We start from the raw sequence: 23,378 nt of genomic DNA on the forward strand, positions 1-23,378 counted from the left end.
TAGGTCCTTTCCAACTCTGTCAATTGAATGGATCCTGTACTGGATCATTTTCTTTCTGTTTAAGCCAAAATGGTTCCAAAACCGAAATAACTATGAAACTATAGTTTTAGTAGATTTATGAGATATCCTTTGATTGTTCACTATTTGGTTGATGTTAATGCTAACTAACTTTATATCCAGTTTAAATAAATGGAAACTTTATAACTCGCATCACCAAGTAAGTATATAAAATAAAAGAATAATTACTCAGCCCTGCATCTTTTCTAACTATGAATTATATTTGAGGAACAATTGAGAACAATAAACTAGAGACTGTCTTTTTACAAATAAACAGACAAGAATTATAGTTTGCCCATGAAATTGGCAATGAACTAGAATACTTAATTATTCAAATGACATAAATACTATCTATATGAAAATAAAGGCTGTATTTATAATTAACAACGGGTGCATTATAATTACATTCAAAATCATTTGCATAATTTAAGCTGCTACAAATCGAAGAAAGGTTTTTCATGTCCACTTAATGGCAAATAATAAAATATAAAAGAATTGAAGAGGTTAGTTAGAGAAAAGTGATGAATATTTTCTCCCCGAGATACTGTTTCCCTGCTCATTACAGTACAACGTTAGAATGAAAATCATCAGATAAAAAAAACATATAAAAACACTCAAGCATATTTTACAGCAAAAATAAAACAAGCTCTACAAAAGACCTAAAAACACCATAATTATTAATATTTACAGTCCAAGTTTAATAAAAAATATACAAGTCAAAAAGGGATATTGTGGAATAGGGTGCAACAGCAATTGTCAAACCAGTTGTGCCACCAAAAACATTTGGACGACTTGCCAGCTACTTATTGTTGTAGGACTATCTTAGAACTGCAATTTATCTTTGAAAAAACAGCCAACTTGCAGACAGATCACTAGCGAGATGCAAGTTGCACTTCTGATCTGCGACCAAAAATCAAAGAGGTTTTGACTTTACGAGACAGTCACAATGGGACCCAGCAGACAATCATTAGACACAGTGTCTTCATGTTACACAGTGTCCGACTCCTAACCTTAACAGTGCAAGGTATATATGTATATTTACTTCATATAAAAATTTAAATGGGTTGTCCCATCATCTTTGGCATTGGTGCACTATTCCTCTGCCTCCCGGCTCCCTGGTTGCTCCGGTACAGTGCACTCCTGCTTGATTGACAGGTCGGACCAAGACACTGTTGTGTCCCAAACCGTGCACTTTCTGAAGCTGCTACATGTGTTTACAAGCTCCATTTGAAAGAGCTGCACTTTTTAGGCCACTGCTGCTACCCTGCATCGGTGGCTGGTAACCCAGTCAACAAGCAATAAGCAACAAAAAATAAAATGGTAGTTATCAGTTGAGGGCCAGGAAATTTTAAGTTGCTCTTTTCACAAACACTATCCAAGTACGCCTATCTATGAAGATGGGAATAATGTGGTATGTAATTACTATATACAAAGCATTACCCATCTTGTGCTAGTCCTGAGATAAAAATTTTATTATAGCCCAAAGCTGCAAGGCTGGTGGTTGTCCCAGGAAACAGTCAAGAAGCTTGTTGATAGACACATCCTTGACAAGCTTAGCTGAGCTCTTATAATACATTAAAACTGCTAGTTTTATATTAGTTTAATGGACCATGTTTAATGGTACATTTTGCATTTTTAAAGCACCAGAGCAAGCTTTGTGTGAACATTGAACCACTGAAGAACATTGTCAGATTGCAAAATTGCGAGTGCAGCTCTGCACTATGCTATAAAATGTGAACCAAAACCAGAAAAAGAAAAACTGCACTTGTATAGTGACCCAAAGTTTTATAGTTTTCTGTAAATTTTATTACAGTAAACCATACATATGTATATATCTCTCTATATATCCCCTTGAATTCTATGGTTTTATGTATCAGGACATATTGAAGAAAACATCTGGTCTTTAGAAGGTCTTAAAATTAGGTAAATACAACCTCATATGAAATACAACACATAACAAATTACATCTTGTCATCAATTAACAAAACATAGGCCAAAATGCAGCAGCAGCAGCTTGTGAAAAATTAAGTACACCCTTATTGCTTCCAAAGGAAATAAGAGGGTATGTAGCAGTTAGGTGCTTCCAATCAAATGGCCTTGATTAATAGTTCATCAGCAAATATAACCACTGCAATAAAAGCAGAAGTTTTGGCTGGGTCCTGGGCTGTAGCATACTGGCAAGTGTTAACACAAAGCCAAGGAGGAAAGCTGTACACAATGATCTTAGAGAAGCAATTGTTGTTGCCTATCAACCTCGGTAAGTTCATCATTCTACAATGAGAAAGATTATTCACAAGTGGAAAACATTCAATTCAGTGCAATGCTCAGAGAAATTGCAAAAGAAAACCAAACTCTAAAGGCCTGAGCCTGCTTGGTAAATGTTCAAGTGCCTGACGGTACTATAAGAAACAGCCTGATGTATGGCTTGCTTAGAATGGTTACCAGGAGAAACCCTCATTTTCCTAAAAAGAAGACGGCAACCCAGATAAAGTTTGAAAAGTTGCATCTAAACAAACCATAACACTGCTAGAACAATGTCCTTTAGACAGACCAGTCCAAAGTGGGAATGTTTAGCCATAATTTTGTGTGCCATATTGGGCAAAAACCTAACACCACATATCAGCACAAACACCTCATACAACCTGTCCAGTATGGAGAAGTAGTGATAACTGGGGCTTGTTTTACAGCCACAGGACCTGGATACACTGCAGTAATTGAGTCGATCATGAACTCCCCTGTATACCAAAGTGTTTTGCAATCAAATATGAGACCATCTATCCAAAATCAAAATCTTGGCCAAAACAACAGAATCATACAATTGTCCAATAATTCCAAACACATCAGCAGATCTACATCAGAATAACTGTAAAAGAAATTAATCAAAGTCATGTGTTATGCTGGCATGGATAAACATATGCCATTTGTGTAGAACACACATGCCAAACTCTGGCCCGCTGCCCCAATCTGGCCCGCAGGGTGATTATATTTGGCCCCCGATGCCGGCACCGAGCCCCAGTATGGAGGACTATGTGGGGCTCATTATTCTGTATGGAGGACTATGTGGGGCTCATTATTCTGTATGGAGGACTATGTGGGACCCATTATTCTTCATGGAGGACTATGTGAGGCCATTATTCTGTATGGAGGACTATGTGGGGCCCATTATTCTGCATGGATGAATATGTGGGTCCATTATTCTGTATGGAGGACTATGTGGGGCCCATTATACTGTATGGAGGACTATGTGGGGCCCATTATACAGTATGGAGGACTATGTGGGGCCCATTATACTGTATGGAGGGCCAAATACATATTAAGATTGGCCTGGTGTAGAACATATAATCCTACAAAAAAAAGCAACATACTTGTATAAGAATAAAATAAATTATTTATTAAATTCATATAAAACCATATGTTCCACTATATTAAAAAAATGTATATGTGTACCAGGACAATATCAAACACATGAGTGGACACATACGTGTAGTGGTATTGTAGAGAACAAAATTGTATAGTCAAAAAGTACTCAGTTGAGGGCTCTCCCAAAGGGATATAATAATAAAATGTATAGTAAAATGAAGCTAGACATTCCCATTAACATGCATGTGCATAAATAAGGATCTAAACATATCTGTATATAAAATGAGACATGATCAGTAATGTAATAGATAATAAATACCCAAACCAACATTTAAGATGTCCGTGCCCCGACGCGTGTTCTAACACTTGCTTACTCAAGGGGACATCATGTGGTGGTGCCTTTTTTATAGGATTATTGGTACACACCTATTTGTAATTTTCTGTGAATAACAGTGCTGAGCGATACCTTCCGATAACGGGAAATATCGGATCGGATTGGATCGGACCGATACCCAAAAAATATTGGATATCGCCGATTCCGATACAGGAAACCAATGCAAGTCAATGGGACACAAATATCGGAATGAAAATAAACCCTTTCTTTCCTTGTAGGTTAATTCTACATGAAGGAAAACAACTAAGAATAATGTAGAATGTATTACATGAAAAGCCGGCAATTCAGCAGCAGCATACACCGGTACCCGACAATTTAGAACAGAAAGAATAGAGCATCACACATAGATTAGATAGATAGAAACATGTCAGTCACATATATAAGAAGTACAGTGACAGTGTTTCTTACTGTACTTGTCATTTAGTGTTAAAGGATTTATTTAAAAAAAATAGTGCTTTCATGCACCTTCTCTTTAAAAAAGCCGGCCGGCAATTCAGCATCAGTACCCGACAATTTAGAATAGAAAGAATAGAGCATCACACATAGATTAGATACATAGAAACATGTCAGTCACATATATAAGAAGTACAGTGACAGTGTTGATTACTGTACTTGTCATTTAGTGTTAAAATAAAGGATTTATAAAAAAAAAAATTGGCGTTGGGTTCCCTGTAATTCTAGTCTCTAGCAGAGGTTAAGTAGACGGCTGGGGCAGATGTTTGAAGCCTGGGAAGGGGGTAATACCCATGGAGCTTCCCAGGCTACTAATATCAGCCCCCAGCTGAATACCTAGCCTTTACTAGCTATTAAAATGGGGGACCCAAAAAAAAAATGACGTAGGGTCCCCCCTATTTTAATAGCTAGCAAAGGCTAGGCAGACAGCTGGGGGCTGATATTAATAGCCCAGGAAGGGTGCCATGAATATTGGCCCCCTCCCAGGCTAGAAACACCAGCCATCAGCCGCCAGCCATAGGATGCGCCAATTCTGGCACTTAGCCTCGCTCTTCCCACTGCCCTGTAGCGGTGGCAGTGGGGTAATAGGGTTGGGGTTGATGTCAGCTTATAATGCCAGCTGACATCAAGCCCAGGTTAGTAATGGAGAGGCGTCTATAAGACACCCCCATTACTAACCCCATAGTCAAAGTTAAAAAAAAAACACAAACACCCAGAATAAAGTCCTTTAATTGAAATAAACACACAATTCTTTATTGTTCTAAATTAAACCATACTTACCATCACGCCCATTCCAGCTGAAGCCAATGTCTTCTGCAATAAAAGTAAAATAATAAAGCATCCTCATTCTTACCTTTCCATGGTTCCCAGGACAGCTTCAGCTCTGCTACTTTCACATGACAGGCTGGATCGCAGCCGAAAGCTGCCATCCAGCTTGCCATGCCGCAGACACTGAGGAGCGCAGGCATGCTTGCGCTCCTCAGTGTCTGGCTGTGACGGCATAAAGATGAGCCGAGGTCATGTCCAATGAACTCAGCTCACCTCATGCACGTAACTGACAGCGTGGGAAAATTCTCCTGTGCTCAGCGCTTCAGCAGGAGAATTCTCCCACGCTGGGATGGCATTGAGATGACAGGCTGGATCGCAGCTGAGCGCTGCCATCCAGCTTTTCATCCTTCAGAGACACTGCAGAGCGCAAGCATGCCTGCGCTCTGCAGTGTCTTTGAAGGATGGCATGCTGGATGGCAGCGCTCAGCTGCCATCCAGCCTGTCATCTTAATGCCATCCCAGCGTGGGAGAATTCTCCTGCTCAAGAGCTGAGCGAAGGAGAATTCTCCCGCGCTGTCAATGACGTGTATGAGGTGAGCTGAGTTCATTGGACATGAGCTCACCTCATGCACGTCATTGACAGCGTGGGAGAATTCTCCTGCGCTCGCTCACCGAATGCGCAGGAGAATTCTCTCACGCTCACCGCATGTGCAGTAGAATTCTCCCACGCTGTCAGTGACGTGCATGAGGTGAGCTGAGTTAATTGGACATGACCTCGGCTCATCTGGATGCCGTCACAGCCAGACACTGAGGAGCGCAAGTATGCCTGCGCTTTTCAGTGTCTGCGGCATGGCAAGCTGGATGGCAGCTTTCGGCTGCGATCCAGCCTGTCATGTGAATGTAGCAGAGCTGAAGCTGTCCTGGGAACCATGGAAACGTAAGGATGAGGTTGCTTTAGTATTTTACTTTCATTGCAGAAGACATTGGCTTCAGCTGGAATGGGCGTGATGGTAAGTATGGTTTAATTTAGAACATTAAAAAATGTTGTGTTTATTTCAATTAAAGGACTTTATTCTGGGTGTTGTGCTTTTTAATACTTTATTAGAAATTCATGGCGGTCATGTCTAATATTGGCGTGACCCCATGAACTTCGGGCTTAGGGCCTGCTGATAATGCCAAGCTGGCCCTAACCCCTTTATTACCCAGTGAGCCACGGCACCAGGGCCCTGGATTAGTTGGGTAGAGCGCCAGAAGATGACGCATCTATGAACGTGCCATTTTCTGGGGTGGCTGCGGACTGCAATTTGCAGCGGGAGGGGCCCAGAAAGCTTGGGCCTCCCTGCGCTGCGGATTCCAGCCCCCAGCTGCCTAGTTGTACCTGGCTGGACACAAAAATAGGGCGAAGCCCCACGTATTTTTTTTTTAAATTATTTCATGAAATTCATGAAATAATAAAAAAAAAAAAAGGGCTTCCCTATATTGTTATGTCCGGCCAGGTACAAATAGGCATCTGGTGGTTGGGGGCAGCCCGTTCCTGGATGCTGTACCTGGCTGGCATACAAAAATGTGGCAAAGCCCACGTCAAAATTTTTGGGAAAAATTAATTAAAAAATAATAATAAAAAATAATAATTTAGGGACTGCATCTTTATTAACCCCTCACGTGGAGGGGTTAATAAAGATACAGTCCCTAAATGTGTTTTTTTTTTAATTTTTATTGAATTTTTCACCAAAAACTTGATGTGGCCTTGGGCCATATTTTTGTGTCCAGCCAGGTACAGCAGGCAGGAATGGGTTGCCCCCAACCACCAGCTGCCTATTTGTACCTGGCCGGACACAACAATATAGGTAAGCCCTTTTTTTTTTAAATTATTTCATGAATTTCATGAAATAATTAAAAAAAAAATACATGGGGCTTCGCCCTATTTTTGTGTCCAGCCAGGTACAACAAGGCAGCTGGGGACTGGAATCCGCAGCGCAGGGAGGCCCAAGCTTTCTGGGCCCCTCCCGCTGCAAATTGCAGTCTGCAGCCACCCCAGAAAATGGCACGCTCATAGAAGCGCCATCTTCTGGCGCTGTACCCAACTCATCCAGGGCCCTGGTGCGGTGGCTCACTGGGTAATAAAGGGGTTAGGGCCAGCTTGGCATTATCAGCTGGCCCTAAGCCCGAAATTCATGGGGTCACGCCAATATTAGACATGACCGCCATGAATTTCTAGTAAAGTATTTAAAAAAACACAGCACCCAGAATAAAGTCCTTTAATTGAAATAAACACACAATTTTTTGTTCTAAATTAAAACATACTTACCATCATGCCCATTCCAGCTGAAGCCAATGTCTTCTGCAATAAAAGTAAAATAATAAAGCAACATCATCCTTACCTTTCCATGGTTCCCAGGAAGGCTCCAGCTCTGCTACATTCACATGACAGGCTGGATCACAGCCGAAAGCTGCCATCCAGCTTGCCATGCCGCAGACACTGAGAAGCGCAGGCATGCTTGCGCTCCTCAGTATCTGGCTGTGACGGCATCCAGATGAGCCGAGTTCATGTCCAATGAACTCAGCTCACCTCATGCACGTCACTGGCTTATCTTTATGCCGTCACAGCCAGACACTGAGGAGCGCAAGCATGCCTGCGCTTCTCAGTGTCTGCGGCATGGCAAGCTGGATGGCAGCTTTCGGCTGCAATCCAGCCTGTCATGTGAATGTAGCAGAGCTGAAGCTGTCCTGGGAACCATGGAAAGGTAAGGATGAGGTTGCTTTATTATTTTACTTTTATTGCAGGAGATCGTTGGCTTCAGCTGCAATGGGCGTGATGGTAAGTATGGTTTAATTTAGAACAATAAAGAATTGTGTGTTTATTTCAATTGAAGGACTTTATTCTGGGTGCTTGTGTTTTTTTTTTAACTTTGACTATGGGGTTAGTAATGGGGGTGTCTTATAGACGCCTCTCCATTACTAACCTGGGCTTGATGTCAGCTGGCATTATAAGCTGACATCAACCCCAGCCCTATTACCCCACTGCCACCGCTACAGGGCAGTGGGAAGAGCGAGGCTAAGTGCCAGAATTGGCGCATCCTATGGCTGGCGGCTGATGGCTGGTGTTTCTAGCCTGGGAGGGGGCCAATATTCATGGCACCCTTCCTGGGCTATTAATATCAGCCCCCAGCTGTCTGCCTAGCCTTTGCTAGCTATTAAAATAGGGAGGACCCCACGTCATTTTTTTGGGGGTCCCCATTTTAATAGCTAGTAAAGGCTAGGTATTCAGCTGGGGGCTGATATTAGTAGCCTGGGAAGCTCCGTGGGTATTACCCCCTTCCCAGGCTTCAAACATCTGCCCCAGCCGTCTGCTTAACCTCCGCTAGAGACTAAAATTACGGGGAACCCCACGCCAATTTTTTTTTTATAAATCCTTTATTTTAACACTAAATGACAAGTACAGTAATCAACACTGTCACTGTACTTCTTATATATGTAACTGACATGTTTCTATCTATCTATCTAATCTATGTGTGACGCTCTATTCTTTCTATTCTAAATTGTCGGGTACCGATGCTGAATTGCCGGCCGGCTTTTTTAAAGAGACGGTGCATGAAAACACTATTATTTTTTTTAATAAATCCTTTAACACAAAATGACAAGTACAGTAAGCTGAGGGCTGCCATCCAGCTTGTCATCCTTCAGAGACACTGCAGAGCGCAGGCATTATGGGAACTTCCGATTCCGGTATTCGATATTCTAAAAGTATCGGAACTCAGTATCGGAACTCCGATACCGCGAATATCGGTCGATACCCGATATTTCAGTATTGGAATGCTCAACACTAGTGAATAATTTTTCTGATTTATTTCTGTAGAACAGTCAACCCATATCAGGCCTGTGCCCTCCCAACATGAAAAATCATTACCGATGTTTTATTCCCCTCCTATAAATTATTGTATCTTTACTTTTATCACTCCCCTGAAAAGAGAAGAATACCAGACCACCTTTGACCACTACATGTCCACTCTCTGTAACGAATGATCAGAAAGCTATAACTTGTTTGGTAAGAGAGGGGATAATTTCAAGAGACAGTCAATAAGGAAGGATTATGTGCTATCAATAGGCCTCAGTTATGGGAACTGAAGAAGACACCCAGATCACTGTTATTATTTTATAACCTACTAAGACTAATGCAATATGATTAGTGATGAGCGAGCGTGCTCGTTTAATCCTTTCGACTAGCACGCTCGAGTGCTTTCCGAGTATCTTCAGAATGCTCGTATATTAAGTTTGAGTCCCTGCGTCTGCATGATTTAAGGCTGTTAGTCAGCCTCAACACATGCAGAGATTGCTTGTTTGTTAGGGAATCTTCACATATGTTGAGGCTGACTAACAGTCATAAATCATGCAGACGCAGGAACTCAAACTTAATATACGAGCACGACGAAGATATTCGGAACGCACCCGAGCATGCTCGGCGAAAGGGTTAAATGAGCACGCTCGCTCATCACTAAATATGATGATTGATTTATTGGCTGGCTGTTCTATCTTGGTAAGTGATATCATGCTACTTTTTTGTACTTATATCAGAGCAGTAATACTCTACAATTTAAAGAGTAATTGTACTTAAAAAAAATATGGCTTGTCATAGAGACATAGCCAAAGTTTTAAAAGATGGGGGTCCGTGTACTGAAATCACCACCGACTGCAAAGAATGAAAGAGAATAAGCACTGAACGGAGAACTGCTGTTTTCTAAGACTGAAGTTGGGCTCAATAAAAATTTTGTAGAATTAATCTTTTTGTCACACGAGAGTATACTTTAGTTGAGTGCACCTGCTCCTTCATATTAGCGATCAGTAAGATTCCAGCTCCAAAATTCACACTGATCAAAGCTTCTGACATGTTTTCATGATAAATAATAACTTTTTTTTTCATATACCGTATATTCCGGCGTATAAGACGACCTGGTGTATAAGACGACCCCCCTACTTTCCTGTTAAAATATAGAGTTTAGGATATATTCACCGTATAAGACTACCCCTTTTCCAACGCATACCAAACACCGGTAAAAATAAAAAAAAACAGATTTGAATTTAACATGGTCCTTTTTTAATTTAAATTCTTATGACATGCAGGTATATAGCAGGAAAACTGTCACTCATAAACATATTAAAATAGGGGGGACCCCACGTCATTTTTTGGGGGGGTCCCCCATTCTAATAGCTAGTAAAGGCTAGGTGTTCAGCTGGGGGCTGATATTAGTAGCCTGGGAAGCTCCGTGGGTATTACCCCCTTCCCAGACTTCAAACATCTGCCCCAGCTGTCTGCTTAACCTCCGCTAGAGACTATAATGATGGTGGATCCCACGCCAATTTTCTTTTTAAAAAATCCTTTATTTTAACACTAAATGACAATTGAGGGGTTAATAAAGATGCAGTCCCTAAATTATTATTAATTTTGTAATTAATTTTTCCCAAAAATGTTGACGTGGGGCTTCGCCATATTTTTGTGTCCAGACAGGTACAGCAGGCAGGAACGGGCTGCCCCCAACCACCAGCTGCCTATTTGTACCTGGCCGGACACAACAATATAGGGAAGCCCTTTTTTTTTAAATTATTTCATGAAATAATTAAAAAAAAAAAGACGTGGGGCTTCGCCCTATTTTTGTGTCCAGCCAGGTACAACTAGGCAGCTGGGGGCTGGAATCTGCAGCGCAGGGAGACCCAAGCTTTCTGGCCCCCCCCCGCTGCAAATTGCAGTCCGCAGCCACCCCGGAAAATGGCGCGTTCATAGAAGCGCCATCTTCTGGCGCTGTACCCAACTCATCCAGGGCCCTGGTGCGGTGGCTCACTGGGTAATAAAGGGGTTAAGGCCAGCTTGGCATTATCAGCTGGACCTAAGCCCGAAATTCATGGGGTCACGCCAATATTAGACATGACCGCCATGAATTTCTAGTAAAGTAATTAAAAAAAACACAAACACCCAGAATAAAGTCCTTTAATTGAAATAAAGACACAATCCTTTATTGTTCTAAATTAAACCATACTTACCATCACGCCCATTCCAGCTGAAGCCAACGATCTCCTGCAATAAAAGTAAAATAATAAAGCAACCTCATCCTTACCTCTCCATGGTTCCCAGGACCGGTCCAGCTCTGCTACATTCACATGACAGGCTGCACCGCAGCAGAACGCTGCCGTTCAGCTTGCCATGCGGCAGACACTGAGAAGCGCAGGCATGCTTGTGCTCCTCAGTGTCTGACTGTGACGGCATCCAGATGAGCCGAGATCATGTCCAATGAACTCGGCTCACCTCATGCACGTCACTGACAGCGTGGGAAAATTCTCCTGCTCCCCGCATGCGCAGTAGAAGTTTCCCACGCTGTCAGTGACGGACGTCCAGGAGGTGAGCTGAGTTCATTGTCGGCTCATCTGGATGCCGTCACAGCCAGACACTGAGGAGCGCAAGCATGCCTGCACTTCTCAGTGTCTGCGGGATGACAGGCTGGATGGCAGCGTTCTGCTGCGGTCCAGCCTGTCATCTCGATGTAGCAGAGCTGGAGCTGTCCTGGGAACCATGGAAAGGTAAGGATGAGGTTGCTTTATTATTTTACTTTTATTGCAGGAGATCGTTGGCTTCAGCTGGAATGGGCGTGATGGTAAGTATGGTTTAATTTAGAACATTAAAGAATTGTGTGTTTATTTCAATTAAAGGACTTTATTCTGGGTGTTTGTGTTTTTTTGTAACTTTGACTATGGGGTTAGTAATGGGGGTGTCTTATAGACGCCTCTCCATTACTAACCTGGGCTTGATGTCAGCTGGCATTATAAGCTGACATCAACCCCAACCCTATTACCCCCTGCCACCGCACCAGGGCAGCGTGGAAGAGCGAGGCTAAGTGCCAGAATTGGCGCATCCTATGAATGCGCCATTTCTGGGGCGGCTGACGGCTGGTGTTTCTAGCCTGGGAGGGGGCCAATATTCATGGCTCCCTTCCTGGGCTATTAATATCAGCCCCCAGCTGTCTGCCTAGCCTTTGCTAGCTATTAAATTAGGGGGGACCCCACGTCATTTTTTTTGGGGGGTCCCCCATTTTAATAGCTAGTAAAGGCTATGTATTCAGCTGGGGGCTGATATTAGTAGCCTGGGAAGCTCCGTGGGTATTACCCCCTTCCCAGGCTTCAAACATCTGCCCCAGCCGTCTGCTTAACCTCCGCTAGAGCCTAAAATTAAGGGGAACCCCACGCCAATTTTTTTTTAAATAAATCCGTTATTTTAACACTAGATGACAAGTACAGTAACCAGCACTGTCACTGTTCTTCATATATATGTGACTGACATGTTTCTATCTATCTAATCTATGTGTGATGCTCTATCTTTCTGTTATAAATTGTCGGGTACAGATGCTGAATTGCCGGCCGGCTTTTTTAAAGAGACGGTGCATGAAAACACTATTATTTGTTTTAATAAATCCTTTACATTAAATGACAAGTACAGTAAGCAATACTGTCACTGTACTTCATATATATGGGACTGACATGTTTCTATCTATCTAATCTATGTGTGAAGCTCTATTCTTTCTATTCTAAATTGTCGGGTGCCGGCTTATGCCGCTGCTGAATTGCCGGCTTTTCATATATTGTCACAGAAGCAATGCGAACTTCCCAGCTCCGGACACAGCGCAGCGCTTCTGTGACAAGTGAAAGCTGTCGGCACAGAAGCCCTGCGCTGTGTCCGGAGCTGGGAATACGCAGCGATGTGTCCGTTTCAGCACAGAAGCGCTGACTGTCTGGACCTACCGCCGCCGTATTTTAACTCCCTCCACCTTATATTAACTCCGACATGGCAGGGATACGGCCACGGCAGCTTATTAACACCCCCAGAGTATCCCCGCATGTCAATTTCTGAAAGTTCAAAAGCATTACCGGCGTATAAGACGACCCCAGACTAGACAGAAGATTTTTCAGTCTTCAAAAGTCGTCTTATACGCCGGAATATACGGTACATTTGTCCTTAAAATATACAGTACATGGTGAGTCCAGGCATTAATTCCAGTTTATCATTGTATGCATAGTTTCATAGCAAAGTTTTTACACTACTAGTTAAAGCTATAAATGTACTAATTATATATAATAAAAAAGTACAAATCAGTAACATCACTTGTTGTAGGAGCGTAATGGTGCATCATCTTTGTAAAATAAAGGAGTATTGGTCCTATGCACGATTTAAGGCTCTTTAGCCAGTCATGCGTTACTTTAGGAATTCCCATTTTGGACTCCGCTGTCTTGCTAAGTCACATTGAAGCCACTTAATGTATGTCTTTATAAGGTGGCAAATGCAAATATATTATTTAAGAAGGTTTGGAGTGACTGTACCCTTCAATAATTGGATTTAAGGCATAACTAACATACTTCTCTCTAGTGGATAGTTTAGTAACATTTTACATTTTCATATTCATTATGGTAGTGGATTTTACCCTAGAGGAAAATCTGGAAATTTTCAGTATAACTACATTTAGAGCTTGATATAAGTCAAATTTAAATTTTGGAGAGAAAGAATAAAATATACTGTGTTGATGAAGTAAAAAAAACTTAGTAAGATGTGTCTGTGTGTGCATGTGAGAAGACCTACACAGACAATTTACAATTTTTGTATAGTAATATTCATTTATTTTATGTATAATTTTGGAACCGATGACCATGCTGTTCTTACGTCCATATACAGTACAGACCAAAAGTTTGGACACACCTTCTCATTTAAAGATTTTTCTGTATTTTCATGACTATGAAAATTGTACATTCACACTGAAGGCATCAAAACTACGAATTACCACATGTGGAATTATATACTTAACAAAAAAGTGTGAAACAACTGAAAATATGTCTTATATTCTTGGTTCTTCAAAGTAGCCACCTTTTGCTTTGATGACTGCTTTGCACACTCTTGGCATTCTCTTGATGAGCCTCAAGAGGTAGTCACCGGAAATGGTCTTCCAACAATCTTGAAGGAGTTCCCAGAGATGCTTAGCACTTGTTGGCCCTTTTACCTTCACTCTACGGTCCAGCTCACCCCAAACCATCTGATTGGGTTCAGGTCTGGTGACTGTGGAGGCCAGGTCATCTGGCGTAGCCCCCCATCACTCTCCTTCTTGGTCAAATAGCCCTTACACAGCCTGGAGGTGTGTTTGGGGTCATTGTCCTGTTGAAAAATAAATGATAGTCCAACTAAACGCAAACCGGATGGAATAGCATGCGGCTGCAAGATGCTGTGGTAGTCATGCTGGTTCAGTATGCCTTCAATTTTGAATAAATCCCCAACAGTGTCACCAGCAAAGCACCCCCACACCATCACACCTCCTCCTCCATGCTTCACGGTGGGAACCAGGCATGTAGAGTCCATCCGTTCACCTTTTCTGCATCGCACAAAGACACGGTGGTTGGAACCAAAGATCTCAAATTTGGACTCATCAGACCAAAGCACAGATTTCCACTGGTCTAATGTCCATTCCTTGTGTTCTTTAGCCCAAACAAGTCTCTTCTGCTTATTGCCTGTCCTTAGCTGTGGTTTCCTAGCAGCTATTTTACCATGAAGGCCTGCTGCACAAAGTCTCCTCTTAACAGTTGTTGTAGAGATGTGTCTGCTGCTAGAACTCTGTGTGGCATTGACCTGGTCTCTAATCTGAGCTGCTGTTAACCTGCGATTTCTGAGGCTGGTGACTCGGATAAACTTATCCTCAGAAGCAGAGGTGACTCTTGGTCTTCCTTTCCTGGGGCGGTCCTCATGTGAGCCAGTTTCTTTGTAGCGCTTGATGGTTTTTGCAACTGCACTTGGGGACACTTTAAAAGTTTGCCCAATTTTTCGCACTGACTGACCTTCATTTCTTAAAGTAATGATGGCCACTCGTTTTTCTTTACTTAGCTGCTTTTTTCTTGCCATAATACAAATTCTAACAGTCTATTCAGTAGGACTATCAGCTGTGTATCCACCAGACTTCTGCACAACACAACTGATGGTCCCAACCCCATTTATAAGGCCAGAAATCCCTCTTATTAAACCTGACAGGGCACACCTGTGAAGTGAAGACCATTTCCGGTGACGACCTCTTGAAGCTCATCAAGAGAATGCCAAGAGTGTGCAAAGCAGTCATCAAAGCAAAAGGTGGCTACTTTGAAGAACCTAGAATATAAGACATATTTTCAGCTGTTTCACACTTTTTTGTTAAGTATATAATTCCACATGTGGTAATTCATAGTTTTGATGCCTTCAGTGTGAATGTACAATTTTCAAAGTCATGAAAATACAGAAAAATCTTTAAATGAGAAGGTGTGTCCAAACTTTTGGTCTGTACTGTATGTAAAAAAAAGTTATTTCATGTAAAAGTTATTTTATGAAAAAAGAAACTTATTTAATGTACTTATTAAGTAAAAAGATTGTTCATTATTAATTATACATATTAAAAAAGTTATTTCTTCCTACAATGCTTCTTCTAGATTAATGTTGTATGGGTCAGAATATTAGGACACTTCAGCCATTATATCTGGTTGTGCCAATGCAAATGGTATCCAAACTAGATAAAGTGGCAGTATGCCAACGGATCTGGTATTATATCAAATAGGTTACTGCCACCCAAATAAATCAAAGGGTACATATAAAAGACTTGATTTGGCACTTGTTACAAAGGGCGTTTAATTAATAATATTGGCTATAGGAAGTTTTTAATTTATTTTGTAATGTTAAAGAGCATTATAGATTTGGTCATATAACATCCAGCAAGACAAAAATCTATAAAAATTCACCTTTATTTGAAATGTCGTTCTAAAAAAAATGGTGCCATTTTCCAAGACCCGTAGCGTCTCCATTTTTTGGGATCTGGGGCCAGGTGAGGGCTTATTTTTTGCTCACCAAGCTGAAGTTTTAATTGATACTATTTTGGGGTAGATCCGATGTTTTGATCGTCCGTTATTGCATTTTATTGCAATTTTGCGGTGACCAAAAAACGTAATTCTGGCGTTTAGAATTTTTTTCTCGTTACGCCGTTTACCGATCGGATTAATTATTTTTTTAGATTGATAGATCGAGGTGATTCTGAACGCGGCGATACCAAATATGTGTATGTGGGTTTTTTTTTTAATTATTTTATTTTGAATGGAGCGAAAGGGGGGTGATTTAAACTTTTATATTTTTTTATTTTTTTAAATATTTTTTAAAACATTTTTTTTTCACTTTTTGTTTGCTTCTATGCTTCTATAGTCTCCATAGGAGACTAGAAGCAGCACTCATTTGATCGGCTCTGCTGTATACAAGGGACGAGCAGATCTCCTGCATGCAGCAGAAATGGTCCTGTGCTATGAGCGCCGGCCACTAGGTGGCGCTCATAGCGACCAGATCATGACAACCACTGGTGTCTGCTGCAGACCCAGGGTTGTCATGACCACCCATCGGCGACCCGCAATCATGTGACGGGGTCGCCGATGGGCGGGGTAAGTGACGTGCTTCCCGGAAGCGGGAGTTAAATGCCGCTGTCGGAGATTGACAGTGGCATTTAACATGTTAACAGCCGCGGATGGATCGCGATTCCACCTGCGGCTGTTGCGGGCACAGCCCACATCAGCTGACATGTGCCCGGTTCAGTGCGGTTTCAGCGCCGGAGCCCTCACTGAACCAGGGGTGATGACACAGGGCGTACTAGTACGCCCTATGTCGTAAAGGGGTTAAACAGTTACATCAGGAGTGAGGTCTCTGCTCGCAAGCTTACATTCTACAAGGAAATAGGGGGACACAATAGGTGGAAAGTGCTTGTTATTTCAGGTCTGGCAATTATAATAAGTCGGGATTATCATATAAAGCTGCATGATCCGGTCATCAGCCTGTATGTTCAAGTGCAATACTCAATTACCGAGTGCAGTTATCGTGTGCATGGAGGGTGTAGAAACAGATGAACAGTAGGGTGCAGATTCTGAATAGTATTTAGGAGGGAACAGGGGAAAGTTAGTTTACTGGGTATTTGAGATGGTAGGCTTGTTTAAAGAGATGTTTTTTTTAACGTACTTAGTAAAAAAAATTCTGCCCAGATTCATCAAGTACGGCATTGTTCCTGCCGGTCTCGATGAGGAGGCATGCTGGAGTCAGAGGTGTCTGATTCATTATGAAGCGCATGAATCTTAATGAAGCAGGTGTGTCTGAAAAGTGTTTTTCACCTCTGTGTGCTTCGCCACACATCTTACTCCAGTCAAAGAATGGAGTATGATGTGTGGTATAATGTACACCAACGCTCGTCAAGAATTAGACGAGCGGGCGTCACGACTCCCCATCTTGCCTTATCGCTTTGATAAATCGGGAGATTAAATCTTAATACATGTACTTTATATTTTTGACTATCCAACAAGATTTATTAGATGAAATCTTTTCTTATTTGTGAATTTTGTAGAGTTGAACAATGGGCACCTGTTCCCATAACTAAACCTTTAGACTACTTTACACTCTTATGTAGATTTCTGGTCTGGAGCCTTAATAAAGTAACTACCATTTTTTTGGTTCAGCTCTATTGTAAGGTACAGATATATAATTTTATTAGACTATATTTTCTTTATTCCCAGAGTAAAGCACGGTTCTCATATTAACCATCTGGTGAGCTTACACGTATGCAGTATATTATCTAATTGAATAGAGGGCAATACCCTTGCATGTAATTAAGATTCACACAATTCACAAGTGCCGCTTTATAATTGCTCAAGGAAGTGCCATGGGATTTACATTCTGTATGGTTTCTCTTTGAGCCCATCAGCAATGAAGTTTAGGGATAATTACATTATTAATTATATTAACTTAATCAGAAAAATTAGTAACTGTGAAACAAGGAATTGATAGCGTTTCTAGAAAGCAAAAATCAGAATATAAAATCAATCCTACAGATTATTCAGTATGCTTGGAACACAACTCTTAAACTTGCACTTGGCAACATGGGTAAGGCTTGACACAAAGGGCACCATAGTCAGCTCTGGGTTGATATTGTTCCTTAGCTCAAATTTTCCATTGAGTCACACAGTCTAGTATTACATGCTCTGTCGTCTGTTATGGTATGGAAGTATTTACTATTCCAAGAATTGTTCTAGGCGAGAATGCAGTGGTGATGATCACTGTTGTTGGAACGTCTCTGCTACAGCCAGTACACAGAGACCGCAGTAGTGGTGGAACGGTTCTGGACCCAGGTAGGGCGAGTACTATCTATGTCTGATGGTTTACAAGTATTTAATTATTTGGGCACATTATTATGCTTTGCTTGTATAGCGCTATCATATTCCCCAGCGCTCTGCATACATTATCATTGCTGTCCCCATTGGGGCTCAAAATCTAAATTCCCTATCAGTATGTCTTTGGAGTGTGGGAAGAAACCGGAGAACCCGGAGGAAACCCACGCAAACATGGGGAGATCATACAAACTCCTTGCAGATGTTGTCTTTGGTGGGAACCCAGTATCCCAGCGCTGCAAAGTAACAGTGCTAACCACTGAGCCACCGTACTGCCCATGTTTTTTGCTAATAGAAAATCCGTTTAAGACCAATCATCATGCTGACTCTTTATGCAAACTTAATGCAACTTTTTCAGCATAGCCAATTTACAGCTTCAAATAATATGTTTCTGTTACAAACTTTTTTTCTGATGTAGAGAGAAGAGGAAAAAGAAAACATAGAATCAAATCAGAAAACCAGCACTACAGCAAACAGAAACTGCATCTTCCATTTCTGACAGTTTTCCCTTTGACAGTTGCCTCTCTGATCCTACCTTATCTTTATTCTGCTACAATAGTGCACATAAGATCAAACGTGAGAAAGCAAAAGTAAATCATTTATTCTGTAAAAGCCTGGGGCTTAATTCATTAGTGCTTAGAAATATCTCCTTAGATTCAGACTTGCTCCCATAAAGAATGGTAATGGAACAGGTGTTTAAAGCTCACTTGTAATGAACACTTTAATTATTGAGCAAAAAGAAATATCAAGACGATTACTGGAGCTGCGAAAAGAAGCAAAAAAAAAGCAATTTATCATTTGTGCAAAGTTTAAAAAACGAATTGGGACAAGAAGAGCAGTGAAATTTTTGTATTATTACAAATTCATTGGCTAATTGTGCCAAATAAAATTAAAATATGGATTGTAGCTCTTTCATGTTTGTGGAACTAAAGGACATTGCTTGAGGCTCCAAAGACAATATACAAGGCAAAAAGCAAAAAACTTCACAGGCCACACGAACACTCAGGCTATATTCACACATCCATGTGACACGTCCTAGTGCTGTCCGTTCTTGTCTAAGACAGAACACTGACCCCTAGATCTTCATACAAACATTTGTTTTTAAAAAGAGGTCTGTATCCCTGGTCCATGAGACTCAGAACATGTCCTATTCTCATCTGTATTGCGGATCAGCCTCAGCCATTAAAGTCTAGGGGGATCCCTGTAAAATAGATGACACACAGAAGACAGACTGTGTACTTCAGAGTTCTATCCCAGTTTCATCTGTTTTTAAGAGATCCATTGTTCAATAGACTCAATAGATAAAAAAGTTCTGACGGTCTACCTGAGTCTGTGAAAAAAAATCGGAAGAAAATAAATGAAAGCAACTAGGATGACACCTGCGAAAAAAATCAGTCTGTATCTCTCAGATGGTAACACTCAGATGTAAGAATGTCCCTTTAAAGGGGTTATCCTGGAATATTTTTTGTTTTTTACTATGGGCCTAAAAAATAAAAGTCAGGTAGTTCCTTACAATCTGACTATTGTGCCAAGTGCCTATCTCTACCAGCACAGAGCAGTCACAGACTGCTCATACCAGTGATTTAGCAGCTTCCGATGATGTCAAGAAGGAGCTCTTCTTCATCTGGGCTGCTTTGTTAATGGGACATGACTGCTGATGTCATGTTGACTGACAGCTGTTTCCAAGCTGCCTAACTGCGGGGAGCCGGCTATAAATCAGCATAATGTCAGCAGTCACATCCTGTTGACAGAGCAACTGGTAGAAGAAGAGCTGCTCTGTTGACATGGAGCAGCTGAATTGCCGGCTGGAGCGGTCGGTGACTGTTCTGTGCCGGAGCGGGGAAGAACAGGCAGGTTAACCTCTGTTAGCCACTACCTGCCTGGTCAGGTTTCTGGCTATATTTTACTATAGGAGGTTGTAACTGCCTCCTGTCTGACTCTGCACTCCTCCCATTAACCAACATGTGATGTGTAACCAGTTCTACATGCCCATTTAAATTGTAGGCGTTTTAGCCCAGGAGAGACATGTTTGTCCGTTTAGTTGTAGGCTTATAGCCCAAAAGTGGAATGTAGGGTAGGATAGGACCCATCAGAGGGAGGTCACCTTGCCGTGGTTGATGCTGCTGTGCTTTCTATTAGCCACTACCTGCTTGTTAGTTCTTAGGCCCATAATAAAAAAAATAATGTAATCCAGGCAAACCCCTTTAATTTCACCTCACCTTTCGGAGGGCCTTCTGTCAGAGTATGGTGCTTTTTGGAGTGCCAAATATCTGAGATGTTCTCCCCTAAACTAGCTTAGTAATCATAAAAAGCCCCTGTATAAAATCAGAGGCATATGGAGATAGAATATGGTCCCGTAAAAGTCAATGAGTTTCTTATAGCTCCATATGACTTAAAAGCTACAAGAAGTCATAATATGAAATGTATGAAATCAACCCTTGGTTGTACCCCAATCAATCAGCAAGTTATCACCTATCCAATCATTAACACTTTAAGGCTGGGCGTTCAACATATCACAATAAAAACAAAGGTTTGATAGACACTGCAGTAAAGTATGTAGAGAGCCTTATGGAGGCACAATGGGTCCTGACGATGAGCCTCAGACATTCTATTTTTTGCCATAAGATGCTTCATACAGCGTTGCATTACTGAGATTTTATCCCCTAGAAGCAATACTTTTTGGGGAATACCTCTCCATATTAGAGCATCTCATTGAATATGCCACATTTTTGCCTGTCACATTTATATCTATATGGAGTGGCGGTCCAGAGAATTTCATGGTTACTGTATTAGGTCTTCGTACTAAATACACATGACAAGCTCCAGCGCCGATGTATTTCCCCAACACTAGATCTGTCTCACGCTGATTGTATCTAAACTGAGCTGTTACTTGAGATCATTTTTAATCTTCCTTAAACTATCATGTATCAATGTGCAAATGTGAGATGGAAATTTCTCCTTTTCCATACATCTACCTCACCTTCACTAACTGAATATATAACGTCACATACTCATCTAACAGGTAAGAAAGACTCATCGGGAAGGATACGTCCGAGCACATAATCAATATGCCTGCCCAACAGATAAACATTTAACAATGAGAGATTTCACACTTCACATATCCTCAAAGTTCATATCCTGTCAGCTGGAGAAGAGATGAAAGGCGATGATGTCAACTCTTCAAACCTGTTATGTAGCTATCTAGTTGAACCTAAAATATTAATAATGAATGTTCAAAATAAAATATTGAAAGTTCTTTTTGGAAATTACAGAAGATGAAACAGGCATTTGAAGTTTCCACTGCATTATACCTTACTACGGCATCTCCTGCCATGGCGCTGTGCTTGAGTTTTCTACTTACTTCATATTCTTCTTTGAATCCGTAGCCTTCAGCACATTTCATCTGTGTGATGTGCTGCAGTAAGTCAGCTACCCGGATAGCTGGGTGAAGCTGGCCTGTCTGATAGGGAACATCAACTGTCTCCCGTTTCTTGTATGTATGGGATTGGGCTAAACTGCTTGTCTCGCTGTTGGTGTGGTTTTCATCTAGAAGTAGAAAACACAATAAAATGATTGGTTGGCATACTGAAATCATGAAAACCTACAAACAAGGCTTCCTTGGTGGAAATGAAATTATGAAAGCTATGAGAAAAATATATAGCTTATTTCATATAGTCAGAAACAATCCATCAATTGCAAATGGAAAACCATTATTTTAATTCTCCCATAGTAACCAGGATTGGGCAGGACGATGAATTACAGTAATAACAAAGTGACACATTATATCGTAGAAAAATGGGACAATGTGAAACACAATGGTTGGACACTTGGTATGGCAGACATACAGAGTGGATTCAGAGTTTCACCCCATTCGTTCTCATGCAACTGATAGGAACGTAAGGTTGTTACACAGAAGATGAAACAGGTCCAAACACAACCCAACATAAAACAGACCCGGTGGAAGAATAAAGACCTGCAGGGTTCCCACAACCACTTGTCCTTATCCCGTGTTGGGAGAGTATGTCAAGAGTGATCCTGGCATCCTCAACCAGCACTGGAAAAGTTCATCAACCTCCCCCATGGATGTTTCTTCAGAGGGTAAGAATGGCAACTTACCATTAATTGGCACTTTAAAGAAGATACATATCAGGAGGGAAAAGAGTAGGAAAAAAATGAGACAGGGCATAAGCAATTAAAATGTATTCAGTATCAACAGTCTGGCTCCTGACAGTGGTCAAAATAAAATGAAGAGGAAGGGTATAAGGCCAAAAACTAATGCTATATAATAGAAGGACTAGATTAACGGGAAACTATAAATGTTGAGGTCACATACCTAGTGTTAATTCAGATCTATGGCAAGCTATAAGGGGTTTTTTGTTTCTTAATTTAGAGTTTTCATTTGAAATAAATTTATCTAGGGATCTGCCATTACTGGTGAGGCTAATAGGGAGCAGACTTGGTCCTCCGTCACAGTTTCTGAGTCAGTGTTTTGTTGTCTAAGCTCACATATGGACATAAAAAGGAGATTACGGTCAGTATTTTCAATGAATTGCCACTTCAGTATGGAGTATCCAATAATTAATGCATTTCATGCACGTGTAAGATAGAGATATAGTTCTATGAAGGGAAATTAAATTAAGTTTAGATACTTTTAAACATTCTAGAACATGTCTAAAAATAAGATACGACACAAAGGACAAAAAATCAACGTCATTTAATTTGTTTATTTTTAATTGTCAAATAATCCATCAAATTTTTGTATCACAGCATATCCAACCTAACTCCATATCCTCATGAGATTCTGGTCCAGTCCTGGTTTTCAAACTCCCATTCTGGTCCTGGTATTCCAGATTTTCTACAGAAAATTAAAAATGCCATGACCAGAATGCATCGAAAAGACAGAACATTTCGAAACAAAAATTCAATAACGGAAAATGAAATTGTCCCCGATCCCCCCCGACAAAGTCTTCCGTACAAAATGTAACACAGAAGATATTTAATATTAAAAATATATGTATATATACAATTTTATAATGCATAAAAATCATTTAACGTATTTAGAACTACATATCATGCAACATCTTTAATAAAGGTCTCAAAGCAGCACAAATAGTTT

At 41.0% G+C, this 23,378-nt stretch overlaps 1 protein-coding gene across 5 annotated transcripts in view; it reads right to left on the reverse strand.

The window, feature by feature from the left end:
* Positions 1 to 23,378, reverse strand: part of PTPRM (protein tyrosine phosphatase receptor type M) — an 810,930-nt gene that overhangs the window by 151,985 nt on the left and 635,567 nt on the right. For 4 of the 5 annotated variants that reach the window (XM_073679055.1, XM_073679056.1, XM_073679057.1 and 1 more), the window contains one exon: positions 21,624 to 21,808. In XM_073679055.1, coding sequence (XP_073535156.1) covers positions 21,624 to 21,808 — 185 coding nt within the window. Of the gene's footprint in view, positions 1 to 21,623; positions 21,809 to 22,378; positions 22,391 to 23,039; positions 23,118 to 23,378 lie in introns of all 5 variants that reach the window. The other variant, XM_073679060.1, reaches the window with a different exon arrangement.

Source organism: Phyllobates terribilis, unplaced genomic scaffold, assembly GCF_046119375.1.
Source record: "Phyllobates terribilis strain yellow unplaced genomic scaffold, ASM4611937v1 Scaffold_4__5_contigs__length_816908805, whole genome shotgun sequence".
In the NCBI taxonomy this organism is placed as follows: domain Eukaryota; kingdom Metazoa; phylum Chordata; class Amphibia; order Anura; family Dendrobatidae; genus Phyllobates; species Phyllobates terribilis.